The 18,966-nt window shown below is 40.9% G+C and overlaps 1 protein-coding gene across 2 annotated transcripts in view; it reads right to left on the bottom strand.

Moving 5' to 3' along the window:
* The window catches only part of LOC124545139 (fatty acyl-CoA reductase 1-like), a 149,655-nt gene that overhangs the window by 83,660 nt on the left and 47,029 nt on the right, over positions 1-18,966 (bottom strand). For both annotated transcript variants that reach the window (XM_047123968.1, XM_047123969.1), the window contains exons 3-5: positions 13,717-13,965; positions 11,391-11,536; positions 8,397-8,506 (exon numbers count right to left, since the gene is read on the bottom strand). In XM_047123968.1, the coding sequence (XP_046979924.1) occupies positions 8,397-8,506; positions 11,391-11,536; positions 13,717-13,965 (505 nt within the window). The remainder of the gene's footprint in view (positions 1-8,396; positions 8,507-11,390; positions 11,537-13,716; positions 13,966-18,966) is intronic.

Genomic DNA, 18,966 nt, shown 5'->3' with positions numbered 1-18,966 from the left:
CTGAAATGTGGAATTCTCTGCACACTCTTGGCGCTATGGGTCACAGGATACTGAACTCCGTAATGATTATCGAAATGGAATGTTCCATGCGCGTACCTCATTCAGCGTTCAAAGTAAGTTAAGTCCTGTCGTGCTGCCATAATCATGTCGGAAACCTTTTTACATGAATCACTTGAGTGCAAATTACAGCTCCGCTAATGCACTGCCTTCCATACCTTGTGGACGCTATATTACTACCATTTGCATATGGGCATATCGCTGTCCCATGACTTATCACCCCAGTATATTTCTTTTGCGACGAAATTTTATCTCTCCACATGTAGATGGGTTGGACTAAAATGTGGAAACAATGCGAGAAACAGACGCTTGAACATACTGTACCGCCAGAGAAGTGTCAGTAGTTCTCAGAAGTATGGTGCGCGTAGTTGTGAGTACATTACCTAAGTTGATGATGATGATGATCATCATCATCATGATGCTTGGTGTGTGGGGTGCTCAACTGTGCGGTCATCAGGGCCCGTACAAAGTCCCAATTCTTACACAGTCCACCTTTTTTGCCAAACTCAATGTAACCACTGTCACGAACATGAAATCATGAGGTCGCAAAGTACTGTTGCCAAGGGATTTCAGATCGATTCCGTATTCCTGGATCTCCGGAAGGCTTTTGACACTGTATCATACAAGCGGCTTGTAGTGAAATTGCATGCTTATAGAATATCGTCTCAGTTATGTGACTGGATCTGTGGTTTCCTGTCAGAGAGGTCACAGTTCACAGTAACTGACGGAAAGTCATCGAGTAAAACAAAAGTGATTTCTGGCGTTCTCCAAGGTAGTGTTGCTGTTCCTTATCTATATAATTTGGGAGACAATCTGAGCAGCCGTCTTCGGTTGTTTGCAGATGACGCTGTCGTTTATCGACTAATAAAGTCATCAGAAGATCAAAACAAACAGCAAAACGATTTAGAAAATATATCTGAATGGTGTGAAAAATGGCAGTTAAATAACGAAAAGTGTGAGGTCATCCACATGAGTGCTAAAAGGAACTCGTTAAACTTCGGTTACACGATAAATCAGTCTAATCTAAAAGCCGCAAATTCAACTAAATACCCGCGCAGTTGAGCGCCCTACACACTAAGCAACTTAAATTGGTAGGAACACATAGAAAATGTAGTGGGGAAGGCTAACCAAAGATTGCGTTTTATTGGCAGGACACTTAGAAAATGTAACAGACCTACTAAGGAGACTGCCTACACTGCACTTGTCCGTCCTCTTTTAGAATTCTGCTGCGCGCTGTGGGATCCTTACCAGATAGGACTGACGGAGTACATCGAAAAAGTTCAAAGAAGGGCAGCACGTTTTGTATATAGCTAAATATAGGAGAGAGTGTCACAGAAATGATACAGGATTTGGGCTGGACATCGTTAAAACAGTGGCGTTTCTCGTTGCGACAGAATCTTCTCACGAATTTCCAATCACCAACTTTCTCCTCCGAACGCGAAAATATTTTGTTGACACCGACCTACATAGGGAGAACGATCACCACGATAAAATAAGAGAAATCAGAGCTCGTACGGAAAGATATAGGTGTTCGTTCTTTCCGCGAGCTATATGGCATTGGAATAATAGAGAATTGTGAAGCTGGTTCGATGAATCCTTTTTCAGGCACTTAAATACGATTTGCAGAGTATCCATGTAGATGTAGACAACACAAACACCCAGCCCCCGGGCAGAGAAAATCCCCAACCCGGATTTTGTCAGAGCTAAGTCAATTTGAAACTGGGCAAATCGTTGGTGCTCCTATTATGTGTGCTTCCGTAACCAAGATAGCCAAAGTGTCTGGTGTTTGAAGAGGAGCCGTATCGAAGATCTATATCGTGCAAAGGGAAATGCGAAAAAAATATCATTCGAAAAGCCACAACTGGGACGAAAGTGTCTGTTGAGTGATCGTGGCGGACAGTCACTGACACGGCTTGTGGCGAAAAATTAGTGTCAGTATAACTAAAGATCTTAATCGCTATTAATACTTCATATCTTTTTCAAAATATACGCCTCAACGCGTTTCGGATACAGCCATCAAAAGAATTTGTCAGATAAACAGAACAAATGAGAAGTAACATTTTTACGAGAAACACAACATTGTATAAAACGAAATGTAGACATACCACATTTAAAATCTCGATACACAGTATCTCGTCAATTCATACGTGTGTTTGTACCATAAAATAGTGCTGTATAGTGTGGCAGCCTACCAGAAATAACAATCTGTGGTCGTTAGATGGTTTCAAGTACGTCTACAAATTAAGCATACAGTCATGTAGTCATTTCAAGACAGTTATGCATAAACGTAATGAACTGGACCTGTCACCTTCTACAGATTGAACCTACAGTCATGTCACAAAAAACTACGAGCTATCATTTCGTAAAAGGTATTCTGTACAAACCAAATGGACAATTGTGTTCTTAAAAACAATTCAAGGTGCTGTTGTTATTGTTATTGTTGTTGTGGTCTTCAGTCCTGAGACTGGTTTGATGCAGCTCTCCATGCTACCCTATCCTGTGCAAGCATCTTCATCTCCCAGTACTTACTGCAACCTACATCCTTCTGAATCTGCTTAGTGCATCCATCTCGTGGCCTCCCTCTACGATTTTTATTCTCCACGCTGCCCTCCAATACTAAATTGGTGATCCCTTGATGCCTCAGAACATGTTCTACCAACCGATCCGTTCTTCTAGTCAGGTTGAGCCACAAATTTCTCTTCTCCTCAGTTCTGTTCAGTATCTCCTCATTAGTTACGTGATTTACCCATCTAATCTTCAGCATTCTTCTGTAGCACCACATTTCGAAAGCTTCTATTCCCTTCTTGTCCAAACTATTTATCGTCCTTGTTTCACTTCCATAAATGGCTACACTCCATACAAATACTTTCAGAAACGACTTCCTGACTCTTAAATCTATACTCTATGTTAACAAATTTCTCTTATTTAGAAACGATTTCCTTGCCAATGCTAGTCAACATTTTATATCCTCTCTGCTTCAACCATCGTAAGTTGTTTTGCTCCCCAAATAGCAAAACACGTTTACTACTTTAAGAGTCTCATTTCCAAATCTAATTCCCTCAGCATCACCCGATTTCATTCGACTACATTCCATTATCCTCGTTTTGCTTTTGTTAATGTTCATCTTATACCCTCCTTTCAAGACACTGTCCATTCCGTTCAACTGCTCTTCCACGTCTTTTGCTGTCTCTGACAGAATTACAATGTCATTGGCAAACCTCAAAGTTTTTATTTCTTCTCCATGGATTTTAATTTTCTTTTGCTTCCTTTACTGCTAGCTATACAGATTGAATAACATCGGAGATAGGTTACAACCGTGTCTCACTCCATTCCCAACCACTGCTTCCCTTTCATGCCCCTCGATTTTTATAACCGCCATCTGGTTTCTGTGCTAATGCCTAATAGCCTTTCGCTCCCTGTATTTGATCCCTTCCACCTTCAGAATTCGAAAGAGAGTATTCCAGTCAACATTGTCAAAAGCTTTCGCTAAGTCTACAAATGCTAGAAACGTAGGTTTGCTTTTCCTTAATCTATCTTCTAAGATAAGTCGTAGGGTCAGTATTGCCTCACGTGTTCCAACATTTCTACGGAATCCAAACTGATCTTCCCCGAGGTCGGCTTCTACCAGTTTTTCCAGTCGTCTGTAAAGAATTCGTGTTAGTATTTTGCAGCCGTGACTCATTAAACTAATAGTTCGGTAATTTCCACATGTGTCAATACCTGCTTTCTTTGGGATTGGAATTATTATGTTGTTCTTGAAGACTGAGGGTATTTCGCCTGTCTCATACTTCCTGCTCACCAGATGGTAGAGGTTTGTTAGGGCTGATTCTTCCAAGGCTATCAGTAGTTCTAATGGAATGTTGTCTACTCCCGGGGTCTTGTTTCGACTTAGGTCTTTCAGTGCTCTGTCAAACTCTTCACGCAGTATCATATCTCCCATTCCATCTTCATCTACGTCCTCTTCCCATTTCCATAATATTGTCCTCAAGTACATCGCCCTTGTATAGACCCTCTATATACTCCTTCCACCTTTCTGCTTTACCTTCTTTGCTTAGAACTGGGGTTCCATGTGAACTCTTGATACTCATGCAAATGGTTCTGTTTTCGCCGAAGATCTCTTTAATTTTCCTGTAGGCGGCGTCTATCTTACCCCTGGTGATATATTCCTCTTCATCCTTACATTTGTCCTCTAGCCATCCCTGCTCAGCCATTTTGCACGTCTTATCGATCTCATTTTTGAGACTTTTGTGTTCCTTTTTGCCTGCTTCATTTACTGCACTTTTACATTTTCTCCTTTCATCAATTAAATTCAATATTTCTTCTGTTACCCAAGGATTTCTACTAGCCCTCGTCTTTTTACCTACTTGATCCTCTGCTGTCCTCACTATTTCATCTCTCAAAGCTACCCATTCTTCTTCTACTGTATTTCTTTCCCCCGTTTTTGTCATTCGTTCCCTAATGCTTGCTCTGAAACTATTTACAACCTCTGGTTCTTTCAGTTTATCCGTTTCATCTTCTTAAATTCCCACCTTTTTGCAGTTTCTTCAGTTTTTGTCTACAGTTCATAACCAATAGATTGTGGTCAGAGGCCACATCTGCCCCTGGAAATGTCTTACAATTTAAAACCTGGTTCGTAAATCTCCGTCATACCATTATATAACCTATCTGAAACCTTCCAGTGTCTCCAGGCCTCTCTCATGTACACAACCTTCTTTCATGATTCTTGAACCAAGTGTTAGCTATGATTAAGTTCTACTCTGTGCAAAATTCTACTAGGCGGCTTCCTCTTTCATTCCTTACCCCAATTCCATATTCACCTACTACTTTTCCTTCTCTTCCTTTTCCTACTATCGAATTCTAGCGACCCATGACTATTAAATTTTCGTCTCCCTTCACTATCTTATTATTATCTCACCGTACATTTCATCAATCTCTTCGTCATCTACGGAGCTAGTTGGCATATAAACTTGTACTACTGTGGTGGGCGTGGGCTTCGTGTCTATCTTCGCTACAATAATGCGTTCACTACGCTGTTTGTAGTAGCTTATCCGCAGTCCCATTTTTTATTCATTATTAAACCTACTCCTGCATTATCCCTGTTTGATTTTGTATTTATACCACTGTATTCACCTGACCATAAGTCTCGTTACTCCTGCCACCGAACTTCACTTATTCCCATTATATCTAGCTGTAACCCATCCATTTCCCTTTTTAAATTTTCTAACCTACCTGCCCGATTAAGGGATCTGACATTCCACGCTCCGATCCTTAGAACGCCAGTTTTCTTTCTCAAGCTATGCCTTTAAAATTATAGAAGGCAGAGCTTAAGCCTAGATGACGAAACCCTCGTACGTACAATTCTAGTAGGGTGTAAAACAGGACATTTTGTACTTAATATTTTATGTAGTATGCTATTGGATATATCAGACATATTGTCGGTAAAACAGCAAAGTACTGAAAGAAGGGTACGGTTATGTTAATTTATTTTGTCTTCTGGTTACCGGTTTCGATAAGCAGTAGCATTCTCAGGCCATTCCCTAGCTCATGGTCATCACGCTTGCTTCCCCAGTTGGTGTGTCAAGGACAAAATAAATAAACTGCCATTGTAGATTCAAACATATACACTGAGGTGACAAAAGTCCTAACACAGCGAGATATATATATATATATATATATATATATATATATATATATATATATATATATAGCGTTAGTATCGCTTACATAGTCCGCCCCGATAGCTAATGACAGATTGCAGTCCTACGGGCCCGGATTCTATTCCCGCTGGGTCGTGAATTTTCTCCGCTCAGGGACTGGGTGTTGTGCTGTCTCCATCATCATTTCATCCCCATCCGGTGCGCAGGTCGCCCAATGTCGTTTCGAATGTAATAAGCCCTGCCACGCAAGGGGCCTCAAGGCCAATAACGCCAAACGCTCATTTCATTTCCATCGGTACACGAGGCACAAAAGAGCACTGGACTGGCTGAGCTGTGATTTCTACTCAAGCGATTCATGTGAAAAGGTTTGCCACGTGATTATGAACGCACGATGCTGATTAACAAACAGTGAACGCGGAATGGTGCTTGGAGCTATGGGACATTCCATTTCGGAAATCATTAGGGAACTCAATATTCCGAGAACCACAATGTCAAGAGTGTGCCAAAAATGTCACTTTTCAGGCGTTACCTCTCAGCACGGAAAACCCAGTAGCTAACGCTTTCACTTATCGACCGAAGGCGGTGGTGTTGGTCTAGAGTTGTCAGTGCTAACGGAGAAGGAATACGGTGTGATTCGAATGAAAAACAGCCCACAGTTGCACTAAATTATGTCTATTTTAATCCTTGACCATGGTTTCAGATATAATAATACAGAAGTCATACACACTAATAAATGAAAAACGTCTTAGCCCAGCGGCTGCGTCAAAACCAATAAAATAACTTCAACAGACATAAGCCTGTTTCGAACATAAGTAAAATTACATATGGCACCGTATGTACTCCACCGTATGTCCTACTGCAGTATAACAGAGGTATAACAGAACGACATCACCTGCAACGGCTCTCCTGGGCTCGTGACCATATCGTTTACACTCCAGACGACTGAAAAACCGCGACTTGCTGAAGTGAGTCCCGATTTGAGTTACAAAGAGCTGATGGGAGGGTTCCAATGTGGCGCACACTCCTCGAAGTCATGAACCCAGGTTATCTACAATGCTCTATGCATGCTGGTGGTCGCTTCATAATGATATGGGCTGTGTTTACATGCAATAGACTGGGTCGTTTGATCGAACTGAGCCGATCAGTGATTGAAAATGGTTATATGTGGCTACTGGGACACCATTTGCGCCATTCAACGACTTCATCTTCCCAAGCAATGATGCACCATATCACCGGGCAACAATTAGTTGCAACTGGTTTGAAGAACATTCTGAACAGTTCGAGCGAATTATTTGGCCACCCAGATCGCCCGATGTCAGCCCCATCTAATTGTTATGGGATGTAGTCAAGAGATCAAATGGTTCAAATGGCTCTGAGCACTATGGGACTTATCATCTATGGTCAGCAGTCCCCTAGAACTTAGAACTACTTAAACCTAACTAACCTAAGGACATCACACAACACCCAGTCATCACGAGGCAGGGAAAATCCCTGACCCCGCCGGGAACCGAACCCGCGAACCCGGGCGTGGGAAGCGAGAACGCTACCGCACAGTCAAGAGATCAGTTCGTACACAAAATCCTGCACCGGCAGCACCTTCGCTATATAAGCAGCTTAGCTCAATATTTCTACAGGGAACTTCAAACGGCTTGTTGGGTCCATGAGACGTCCATGTGCTGCACTTCGCGTGCAAAAGGAGGTTCAACACGATATTAGGAGGTATCTTGCGACTTTTTTTCCCTTAAGTGTACTTTTTCAACATCATTGAAGATCTAATAATTGTAATTAACTATTGCACAACCTATAAATTATGGCTTCCTCTGAATGAAATGTAGAGTAGTAGAGTAGTAAACTGTACGTACTATGTTTTAGTAGCAACGTAATATTTCACCCCACTTTAATATTCTAGGTGTTAATATAGCTATATTGCAACTTCTTCTTGTTTTCGTGAGTTGATTATGGTAATAATGACATTGCCATTAAAATACTTAGCAAGGGTATTAACTCGTTAACATAGAAAGAGCTGTCGGCTTCGGACTCGTCGCCGTCTTTCGGCTGTCGTGTTTAGTTGTGGCCACGCCTGCCACGGCCAGTGGGCAGCGCAGTCGGTGGACGGCAGACGAGCGACATCCTGGGGTCAGCCAGCCGCACTAGCGAGTCTTGGACAATAGCAAAGTAACCAACGAAGTCTGAAATAATTTTGTTCATTATGAAGCCCCTGTTGCAGTGAATAAAGTTTATATTTTCCTCTAATTCGAGTGCTTATAAAATAAACTGCCGAGACTAACAGATTTGGTGTTGGTCAAACGGGCAGGAACCTTGTAGTTCGATGTAGAGAGCAGCCATGTGATCAGAGCAACAGTGCTCTCGGTAGTCATCTCATCACCGGTAAACATGAAATAATTTAGAAATTTTACACAAGGCACCCAAAAGCTACACCCTAAACGCATTAGAAGAAATGGAAATATTTGCCCATGGTAATGAGCTCTTTGCAGGTATTTCATAACCAGTACATCACATCAACATTTGTTGCTTCTGCTGCATTAGAAGGAATCTGATTGCTGTACACGTATGCTGAAGGATACTGTTGCACCGTGGCTATAGCTACGAAATTTCTTTGCTTAGCGACTGAGGTAACCTCACGTTCTGAGAACAAAATGTTTATAAAAATTCTGAACTTACCAATGGAAGGCCTGATAACTGAGGCGGGTAGTCCAGCAGCGTGAGTGCATATTACATCCTCGGCGACTGCTTTTGTGAAGGTATAAGTGTTGGGCCAGTCACCCAATATCCTGAAACACAGATGCATTCATAAATATGCTGCTAATTCTGCCGCTGAATTTAGACAAATCTTCCGAATGAGATATTTTAGCAGGACTCCATCACAAGTAATGACGCTGGATAAGTAGTACATACTAAATACAAATATTAAAAAAGTTTTGCATCACCCCAGTTCCCAGAACTGATGAAGACAGACATTGACTGTGGATACTGTATCACAGACACAGTCCCTTTGACTGTTCAGAGATGTCAGTAAACACTCCAATAACGTAAACAACCATCCATGAGCAGCGCCTATTGCACGGAGGGGTCAGACAACCGATCAGTTCCAGTCATTCCCCCAGGAAGGAAGTACATGCTTCGTGTTCTATGTAGTTCAACCATGCCTTGACGGTCAATACCGCGGTTCGATCACGTCCGCATTGTTACTTTGTGCCAGGGGCGGCTCTCAACAAGGGAAGTGTTCAGGCATCTCGGAATGAACCAAAGCGATGTTGTTCTGACATTGAAGAGATACAGAGAGACAGGAACCGTGGATGACAAGCCTTGCTCAGGCCACCCAAGGGCTACTACTGCCGTGGATGACCACTACCTACGGATTGTGGCTCGGAAGAACCCTGACAGCAACTCCATCATATTAAATAATGCTTTTCATGCAGCCACAGGACGTCGTGTTACTACTCAAACTGTGCGTCATACGCTGCATGATGCTCCACTCCCGACGTCCGTGGCGAGGTCCATCTTTGCAGGCACGACACCATGCAGTGCGGTACAGATGGGCCCAACATCATGCCGAATGGACCTGTCAGGATTGGCATCACGTTCTCTCACCTCTGAGTGTCGCATATGCCTTCAACCAGACAATCGTCGGAGACGTGTTTAGAGGTAACCCGGTCAGGCTGAACGCCTTAGACACACTGTCCAGCGAGTGCAGCAAGGTTCGATGCTGTTTTGGGGTGGCATTATTTGTGGCCGACGTATGACGTTGGTGGTCATGGAAGGCGCCGTAACGGCTGTACGATACGTGAATGCCACCTTCTGACCGATAGTGCAACCATATCGGCAGGATATTGGCGGGGCATTCGTCTTCATGGACGACAATTCGTGCCCCCATCGTGAAATCTTGTGTGTGACTTCCTTCAGGATAACGACATCGCTCGACTAGAGTGGCCAGCATGTTATCCAGACATGAACCTTATCTAACATGCCTGGGATAGGTTGAAAAGGGCTGTTTATCGACGTCGTGACCCACTAACCATTCTGACGGATCTACGCCGAATCGCCGTTGAGGAGTGGGACAGTCTGGACCAACAGTGCCTTGCTGAACTTGTGGATAGTATGCCACATACATCAATGAAAGAGGTAATAGAGGTACCGGTATGTCCAGTAATCTGGACCACCGCCTCTGAAGGTGTCGCTGTATGGTGGAACAAAATGCAATGTGTTGTTTTCATGAGCAGTAAAAAGGGCAGAAATGACGGTTATGTTGATCAGTATTCAAGTTTTCTGTATAGGTTCCGGATCTCTCAGAACCGAGGTGATGCAGAAGTTTTTTTGATGTGTATAAGTAGCAATATACCTCACTCCTGGAATAAATCCGAACAGACAGTATTTAGAACATGTAATTAGTCCTGTACACATGTGGACCGTGTTGTCACTGTGCTACACGTGTTCAAAACTTAAGGACGAAATTAGCTTTCACATGATGCCCACAAACATGCCTCTATGAAACTTGGAACACACTGTTGCAGTGTAGACTGAGATGGCGAAAGTCATGGGATACCTCCTAATATCGTGTCAGACATCCTACCGTCCAGCAGTGTAAATCTGAATGACTGTCGATTTCCTGTGGATGAAGTAAGACTCCTTACACAAGTCAGAAACCTGTGCCTTTGTCTTCAACAGACCTATTTCAAAGAGACTTATACTCCTGGGTTATCAGGAGTGGGCAAAAGGTTGTGTGAACCTAGTTGTCAACGACGAATCCAACTCGTTGCTGCTCTACCTCAACACCAAGCACACAGCCATGCCGTTAGAGTAGATTCTCTTTACCTCAATAGATTAAAAATCTCAAAGTCCTGCTCAGACACACATACAGTGGATGCAATAGTCCCTGTGTCTTATAGGATGACAAGAGGCTCATTATATTCCCCCCCCCCCCAAATGACTACACAGTGCCTTAGCTTTCGGTGATCTTCTTATGCAGTTACCCCATCCATTCATCCTTTGTGGAGACTTTCATACGCGTAATGTACTATGGGACTGTTGAGAATCTCATTTCGTGAGCATTATCTGCCATAGATCCACAGAAGAGACAGATACCTTCAGTAGCTGAATTAGTGTTTTTATTTTTTTTTTTTTTTAAATCTCACGGGATAGATAGATAGATCCACGAAATGATGTCCTCGCTGATACTGCTTAGCGGGCAAGTGGTCGATAATATGCACTTCAGTGACCACTTCTCCAACTACATGCATCTAGGAGAGGAAACGGTGCCAGAATGTAGGTTGCTAAAGTGCATATTCAGAAAGATTAACTGCTGTGAAAGCGCGGAAGAATTACCGGACTTGTTGAGCAGTTCAAAATATAGACTTAGAGTAAAATGAAGACAGACAAAAATAATGAGATGTAACAGAAATGAGATTAAAGGTAAATTTAACATCAAATTGAGGATCACGCAGTGCTACCTTCCCATGTGAAAGAATATTATTATTTTCGCTATCGCTGTAATAAAAACTGGCAGCATGGTGCGTACAGCAAATGCAAAAGAAAAAAAGTTCCTTAAAGGCTCTTTTCTCTATGAGTACAGTTGTGTAGTTTAGGACTGACTATGGGCTAGTAAACACTTCTGACAACCCTTACTAGAGCAGAAATTTTCGGAAGTTAATCACTCACAGAGGCAGTAACTGCGCCAGTTGCTCGTCGCCCATGATGTTGAGCAGCTTCAGTAGCTCATCAGCATTCAGTGCTGGGGGATAGAACTCCTCATCAATTTCATCCCTTGGGGCATTCGAATATGCCGTTGACATGTAGACAAAAGCCTGCAACCAAGAAATTATGGTAAATATCTCGCATGCCTTTGAGAATGTTATAGGAGAAGTTCCTGGAAATGTGTAGACTAACAAGGGAACCTCCCCATCGCACCTCCCTCAGATTTAGTTATGAGTTGGCACAGTGGATAGGCCTTGAAACACTCAACACAGATCAATCGAGAAAACAGGAAGAAGTTGTGTGGAGCTATGAAAAAATAAGTAAAATATACAAACTGAGTAATCCATGCGCAGCATATGCAACAAGGAGAATGCGAGTTCAGAAGCTCCGTGGTCCCGTGGTTAGCGTGAGCAGCTGCGGAACAAGAAGTCCTTGGTTCAAGTCTTCCCTCGAGTGAAAAGTTTATTTTTTTATTTTCAGACAATTATGAAAGTTCGGGCACTCACACATAATCTTCGCTCTCCAAAATTCCAGAACATGTTCAGATTTGCTTGGAGATATGCAGTATTTGACGATCTACACACGGAAAAATTTGAAAACGTTAAAAACATATGTTTTGACAGAGCACAGGGAAAACTGTGTGACTGTGAAACTGTTGCATTCATTTGTTGCAGTTTATGTGATAAACTCTTATGTTTTCATCACTTTTTTGGGAGTGATTATCACATCCACAAGAAAACCTAAATCGGGCAAGGTAGAAGAATCTTTTTACCCATTCGCCAAGTGTACAAGTTAGGTGGGTCGACAACATATTCCTGTCATGTGACGCACATGCCGTCATCAGCGTCGTATAGAATATATCAGACGTGTTTTCCTGTGGAGGAATCGGTTGACGTATGACATTGCGATCAAATGTTTTCGGTTCCCTTAGGAGAGGCACGTCCTTTCGTCAACTAACCGCACGGTTTTGCGGTGCGGTCGCAAAACACAGACACTAAACTTATTACAGTGAACAGAGACGTCAATGAACGAACGGACAGATCATAACTTTGCGAAAATAAAACATTAAACTTTTGTCTCGAGGAAAGAGTTGAACCAAGGACCTCTCACTCCGCAGCTGCTCACGCTAACCACGGGACCACGGTGCTTCTGAGCTCGCATTATCCTTGATGTTGCATATCTTGCGCATGGATTACACAGTTTGTATATTTTGCTTATTTTTTTCATAGTTCCACACAACTTCTTCCTGTTTTCTCGATTGATCTGTGTTCAGTGTTTCAAGGCCTATCCACTGCTCCAACTTATAACTAAATCTGAGGGGGGTGCGATGGGGAGGTTTCCTTGTAAGAAGTAGATATCTCCTCCATTCTTCTAATGTTATAACTGCTATCACATCTACATCATCATTATAGGAAACGATTTCAACCCTAAGCACAGTGACAATTGTGGCATCCATAGCTGAAAGTTTGTGCATCGATCCCGATTTGGTTTTTGTGCAAACACTGACTAGTCTTGGCCTGCACTTGTCAGTTGTCTTTGGGAAAGCTAGAGTCAAATGTTGATATGACCAGTGATTGTCACCGTTGTAAAATCATGATGAATGATTTGCCTCTTGCTTGTCAACAGCTACAAATGTTGGCAGCAGTTCAGCAGTAGGATATTGCCCCTCCAAACTGTGCTGCTGATGGAATGTTACGATGGTCTCCAGCTGCGAATGAACTGTGTGGCTGGCCAACTACAAGCGTTTCCCATGTTAACTTGACGATAACTTCAATGTATTTCAGATCTTTTTGTCTACTGCCATACAATACTTCTATTGGCTTTTTATCTAGACCCGTATCCTGACTTTGTTCACTTTTGACACCATTTATCAAGCACCACAACTAGCTTAACTTTGGATATCAGTTTATCAGTTTATTTATTATTTCAAGACACCATAGTTATTTTGACTTTGATACACCATTCCAGAGTGCTAATTAATGTAATTATGTCTTGTGCCTCCATCGCAGTTTATCAACCAGGACTTTTTTCGCAATTTAGCCTACGAGTAATGTGTGTCAAAGCCAAAATGGAGAGACATACTCGAACAGTATAACTATCAATTCTAAAACCTACCAAGTTATCTACTGTTCTAAACAAAGCTTAATAGTTATAAGGTTCACCATTCGATTCCTCCTCAGCAGCAGGCTAAATATCCTTTACTCATAAGAAGGTTTTGCGTACTACACTTTAGAAACAAGGTAATTGCTTCTAGGACAACAATACGTGATTAATCTGAGCCAGCATTCACCTTGAGGTTGGTCATGCGCTTGACAAGTGCGATGACCTCGCAGGTGGATGCCACGTTAGTGAGGGTGGCGGTCCGGAGGTCCGCATCGAACCGCACAGTGGCAGCCACGTGGAACACGACAGACACCTTGCTGGTGAGCATAGTAGCATCTGCAGGGCTGATCCCCAGTCCCGGCTGAGTGCAGTCTCCCGCTATGGGTACCACCTTACGTAGGTAGTCAGGGCATGCCTGGCGAGCATTGCTGAAGATCTAAGAACAGCGCAAGTAAAACACCTTACTTTGGGGCTTTATTATTCACTGTGTAATGTGTGTGGCAAAAGAATTATTAGTGGGTCTCTAAATCTTCCTTTGAGCAGATTAACTACTGGATGATGTAAGAGTGCCAATCCTCGAATTTCTTTTCAGGTGATGGGTAAATAAGTCAGCCACATATCTTATTTGGAGTACAGCGAAACTGTTCAGATTTTTAATGTTGTAGTAACATTAGTTTCAGTGAATGGTGTAACAAATGTTGAGTTTGTAAGGAATAAGAAGCTGATAATTTGTGTGGGTTGCTATTAAAATAGAGTGATTTAATTATAATTCTAAGAACTTCAGTACTTTAAACATAGCTGCGCTACAGCAACGGTTCCACGTAAATCAGACTAAGAGCAGCCGACCAGTTGCAAAGGATAAAGTAATCTTTACCTAGGTTTCAATAGATATAAATCTATCTTCTTCAGAAGACGGCCTGAGGACAATGAACATCGTAACATATATTAAGATATGAAACATGAGTCAAGAATGAAGTTTAACATATATTAGGAAAATATTGTATTACAAGATGTGAGAAAGATTCTTGGTACTTACAATATTATAACAACATGAAGTGATATGTCCTTATCGTTTAGGCAAACATCTGCATAGTTACATTAATCATATAAAATATAGCCCTGAAAACAGGGTTTGTCGGACAAATAAAATAGGTACATGGAAGTTGCAGAGCTCCTAAGCGACTGAGTAAAATCGGCCAGCGTAGTAGCACAGCGGCCAGGGCAGGTGGCGCTCATGTCGCTCTTTGGATGGCAGATACAGATATAAAGAGGATTATGAAATTATGTTTTATTATAAATAAAGTAAACCTTAAGTCTTCTGCAACTGAATTTTTTTCTTGTATACCACACATATTTTGGTGATTCATATTTTGCGTCTTCAGAGATCTGTAATAGATATCAAATTATTTAATTACATATACAGGGTGAGTCACCTGACTCAAGCGTCAACTTTAGGTTACAATATCTCCGGATGTAGTTAAAATTTTACAATGCAACAAACGGCACCGATTACGTATTTGTTTATATGTTCATATGTGCTAACAAAACTAACGTGGTTCCATTTTTTAAAAAAAAACGTAGGTTTGTGTTAAAAAAACATACTTCCCTGCATTTTTGTATGGTTTGTATTAAACAATTACACTAGCCCCTCTCCTCACGTTCGGTCTGTGGAATCGGTTCGTCAGTATTTGATGTGGTTTACGAAATATATCCAGCGGTAACGTTAGGTGACTCACCCTGTATATATTGATAAGGGATTTGCAGGTATTCTTTGGCAGATTGTTTGAGTCTAGTTATTTCTATTTATAATTATATGGTTGTGTTTTGTTATTTTCGTTCATTTGCTGTCGTATTCATGCAACCATTTGTTGTCTTGTTTGTGCGAAATGCACACATTACAGGTTTCTTCTGGTAAATATGTCTTTCCACATAACCTATACTGTAGCACACTGCACATACTTGCACTGCATAGTCACATGACTGATTCAGGCATCATGATAGAGATTAATTGTGGGTCTGTGGTGATGGGGCACTGTGTGGGTGATCTTTTAAATTCTTTTATTTACATTATTTGCTTAGTTTGAATAATGACCTTTGAATAATTTAACAATTCATTCAGTTTGCATAAGGAAGGCCTGCCAATGGAAAGCCCAGTCTCATACATACACGCAAATATCCAAAAGAATTTTTACAGAAGTAATACGGACAAACATATTTACACATAATACAAGGGCACAGATATATAGATATTATACACCTCATAGATGAAAAACAAGAACATATAAACAGTTTACACACAGAGATAAATAACATACACCACAACATTCAGTTCGCCATGGAAACAGAAACAGGTGAAGCAATACACTATCTCAACCTAAAATCATAAAATCTATCAAATGATCCAGCAGACATTTTCAGAAAGGATGCAGCTACGCTAACGATAATTAAGCAGGAATCTTACCACCCATATTCTCATAAAATAGCAGCAATATGCCAATGTGCCATATGGTATACAGTCTGTGCAAAATACCTCTAAGCAAAAAAAAAATAACTATCAAGAAGAATGGCACATGATAATTAAGAAAGCACAAAGCAATGGATAAAGCTGCAACATAACACACCAACTGCTTGATGCAAAAGTTAGAAAATACAGACACAAGACAGCAACATAAAAAACAATCCAAATAAATCAACAAATAACAACAAAGAATACACACTCATGCCAGAAACGACATAATTCAACGAAAAATGGCAGCACAACCGACTGACACCCAAGATTAGTACCGTCTTCAAAAAGCATAAAAATTTATATAAAAGATAAACAGCACAATACAAAGGAAAACAAAAACTGTGACAGAAAAGACAGATACATAAAACAGTTAAGGAATATATGAATTAACATGTAATATCTGGAGCTCTAAATACGTTTGGATGACTGAATAATTTTTAACATCAGGTCCTAAGAAATATGTAAAGGCATTTATGTGTTAATGTAACTGTATATATGCAGAACATTTAATAACAGAAAATGAATATCACACTGGTTACAAAAATATTATTATGCCATAATAACAAAAGAAGGGATTGCTCACCATATACAGGACGAATATTTCATACAAAAGGCCATAAACAAAAATGAAAATATTCTCAATGACAAAAAGAGCAACAGTGGATATCAATATCCAAATTAATTCACAGAATTCCATAAGAAAAGTAACTAGAATAAAATAATAAAGAAAATGACACACACTCACACACACACACACACACAGATATATATATATATATATATATATATATATATATATATATATATATATATATATATATATATATACACTTCAGTTGCAAACGATGGAAGTTTTCTTATCTTTATGGTGAAACATAATTGAAGTTAGCAATTGAGGAAAACGGAAGCAGTTATATATAATAGGGTTACGATTCCTTCCTTGTGGTGGTCAGACATGGTTGACCATAGCCTCAATGACGAACATTTGTGGTCTTATGTACCCATGCACTCAACATTCTACCACTGTCACATATGAATTCCCACAAATCTGGATATTGCACGATCCAACCAGCTCGCCAAATGGAAACTTATAATAAGCACCTCCACATTCTTCCCAGTGGTCACCTAACATCTGACACTGTTCACTCCCATTATAAACTCAGCAAGTACCTTTGACAACACTAAACATGACCAAAGCAAAAATACTCTGGTCATTCTATTTGTCAAAGGGCAAATCTAATCATTTACATATCTGTCAATAGTGTGTATATGTAAAATTTACGTTCCCATCTGACCATGTCTACTGCGTGCTTGACATTTTTGTTCAGGTAGTATTTATAAAGCGATACTGACCAAATATCCTAAGGACGAAAACAATTTCGTAGTATGTTGTGACAGTAACTTCGTTACAGGAGGACAAAGCCTGCTGCTGCTGATGATTAAGGATTTGAAACGACTAAACATCTAAGGTTACCATTCCGCCACAGGACAGAATCTCTATACCTCTTCTTTCTGTGTCTGGAGTTAAACCTATGTGTAGGTGTGATAACGTTTTCTAAAGATTTCAGTGGTTTGCACCTGATATGGGATGTGGGTGCCAGCCCAGCATTTACCTAGTGGGATTGAGAGACCATCTAAGAAACCTCATCCACGCTGGCCAGCTCACCAATACTGCTCGTTAACCGGACCAGGTCAGGCTCGCCTCACCAAGACCTGGAAGTGGCGTGTCAGTGCAGTTGGCTATCTTCACGAGTGAGGAGAGATTAAAGAAAACTAGGTTAGTCAACATCATAGGCTAGGAAAAAAACAACGATACAGGAAAAGGGACTCTAGAATTAAGCGATTTGAAGGATTGCCACCAATACATTTCTCTAGATTTATAAAAGGTATACATGCTTCAAAAATTCTGGACACACAAACGAGAGCTTTGTGTGAAACAGAATAGTTAGTAATTCAGTGAAGGATTGACTGAGTGCTCAAATTTTGAACTCACAGAAGTAAAAGAACTGTAGTCTATGCAGCCTCCTTCATGACTGTAGGACATAGTGCGGATTTGATGGTGGAGTCCTGTGGAGCGATGGGGCGGAAGTGAGACAGCATTCAATTAACAGTCATTTATTTCTGAGAGTTCTCCAATCCGTCTCTCTTCGTCTCATGGCGATCTGTGACGCTGGAATTCGTGGCAAAGCGTCTGTCGCTCAACTGAAGGGTATGGTTTGGCTTGTTATTTGGAAATCGATGTCTTAATTGGAAGCTGAACCTTCACTTTTATCGCTGAAATCATCTCTGCCACGTACTATGGATCCTGATAATTAGTTACAAGTTTTTTGGTTCTGCAGTTTGATGTATACAGGTTTGTTACGAAAACCCACTGACCCACACAATATTGCAAACATTTTCTGCGCACATTGCCCAACTTCTCCTGATGTTCGAGTGACTTTGTATTCGCTTGTTTGACCTTCAACCAAACTTCTCTTAATCATTTCTTGAACTTTTCTACTGACTCATTAGCACCTAATTTAGTTTTCAAAACATGGAAAGGAGATGGTATCTATCTTATACCACCTTTTATGGTAAAAGACCCTACTGTAGAATTATATGCTGAACGACTTAATGAATTTACGTGTCCCAGTTATCATGCTGACAATCATACAATGACATAAAATTTTCGAAATTGTGCAATGAACCCTTACAGTACAAGAATGGAAAATACTTATGGGAAGTTTTCAGGTATGAAGCACGCGGCACAACTACTTCAACAGGTCTGACATAAAATTTGTACCTGAATCTCTATTTCTACATAGGAAACGCCAAATGTTAATATCCAATTATTAACCATCTCGTTTGTGACTGTGCTTACACCCTTAACTGGAATCACTATCACTGCTATAGACCGGGAAAAGTGATCTATTATTGTCAGAATATACT

Source organism: Schistocerca americana, chromosome 8 (genome assembly GCF_021461395.2).
Source record: "Schistocerca americana isolate TAMUIC-IGC-003095 chromosome 8, iqSchAmer2.1, whole genome shotgun sequence".
NCBI classification, from domain to species: Eukaryota; Metazoa; Arthropoda; class Insecta; order Orthoptera; family Acrididae; genus Schistocerca; species Schistocerca americana.
Note: the sequence above shows the minus strand (reverse complement) of the source record. Positions and strands in the feature narration are given on the sequence as shown.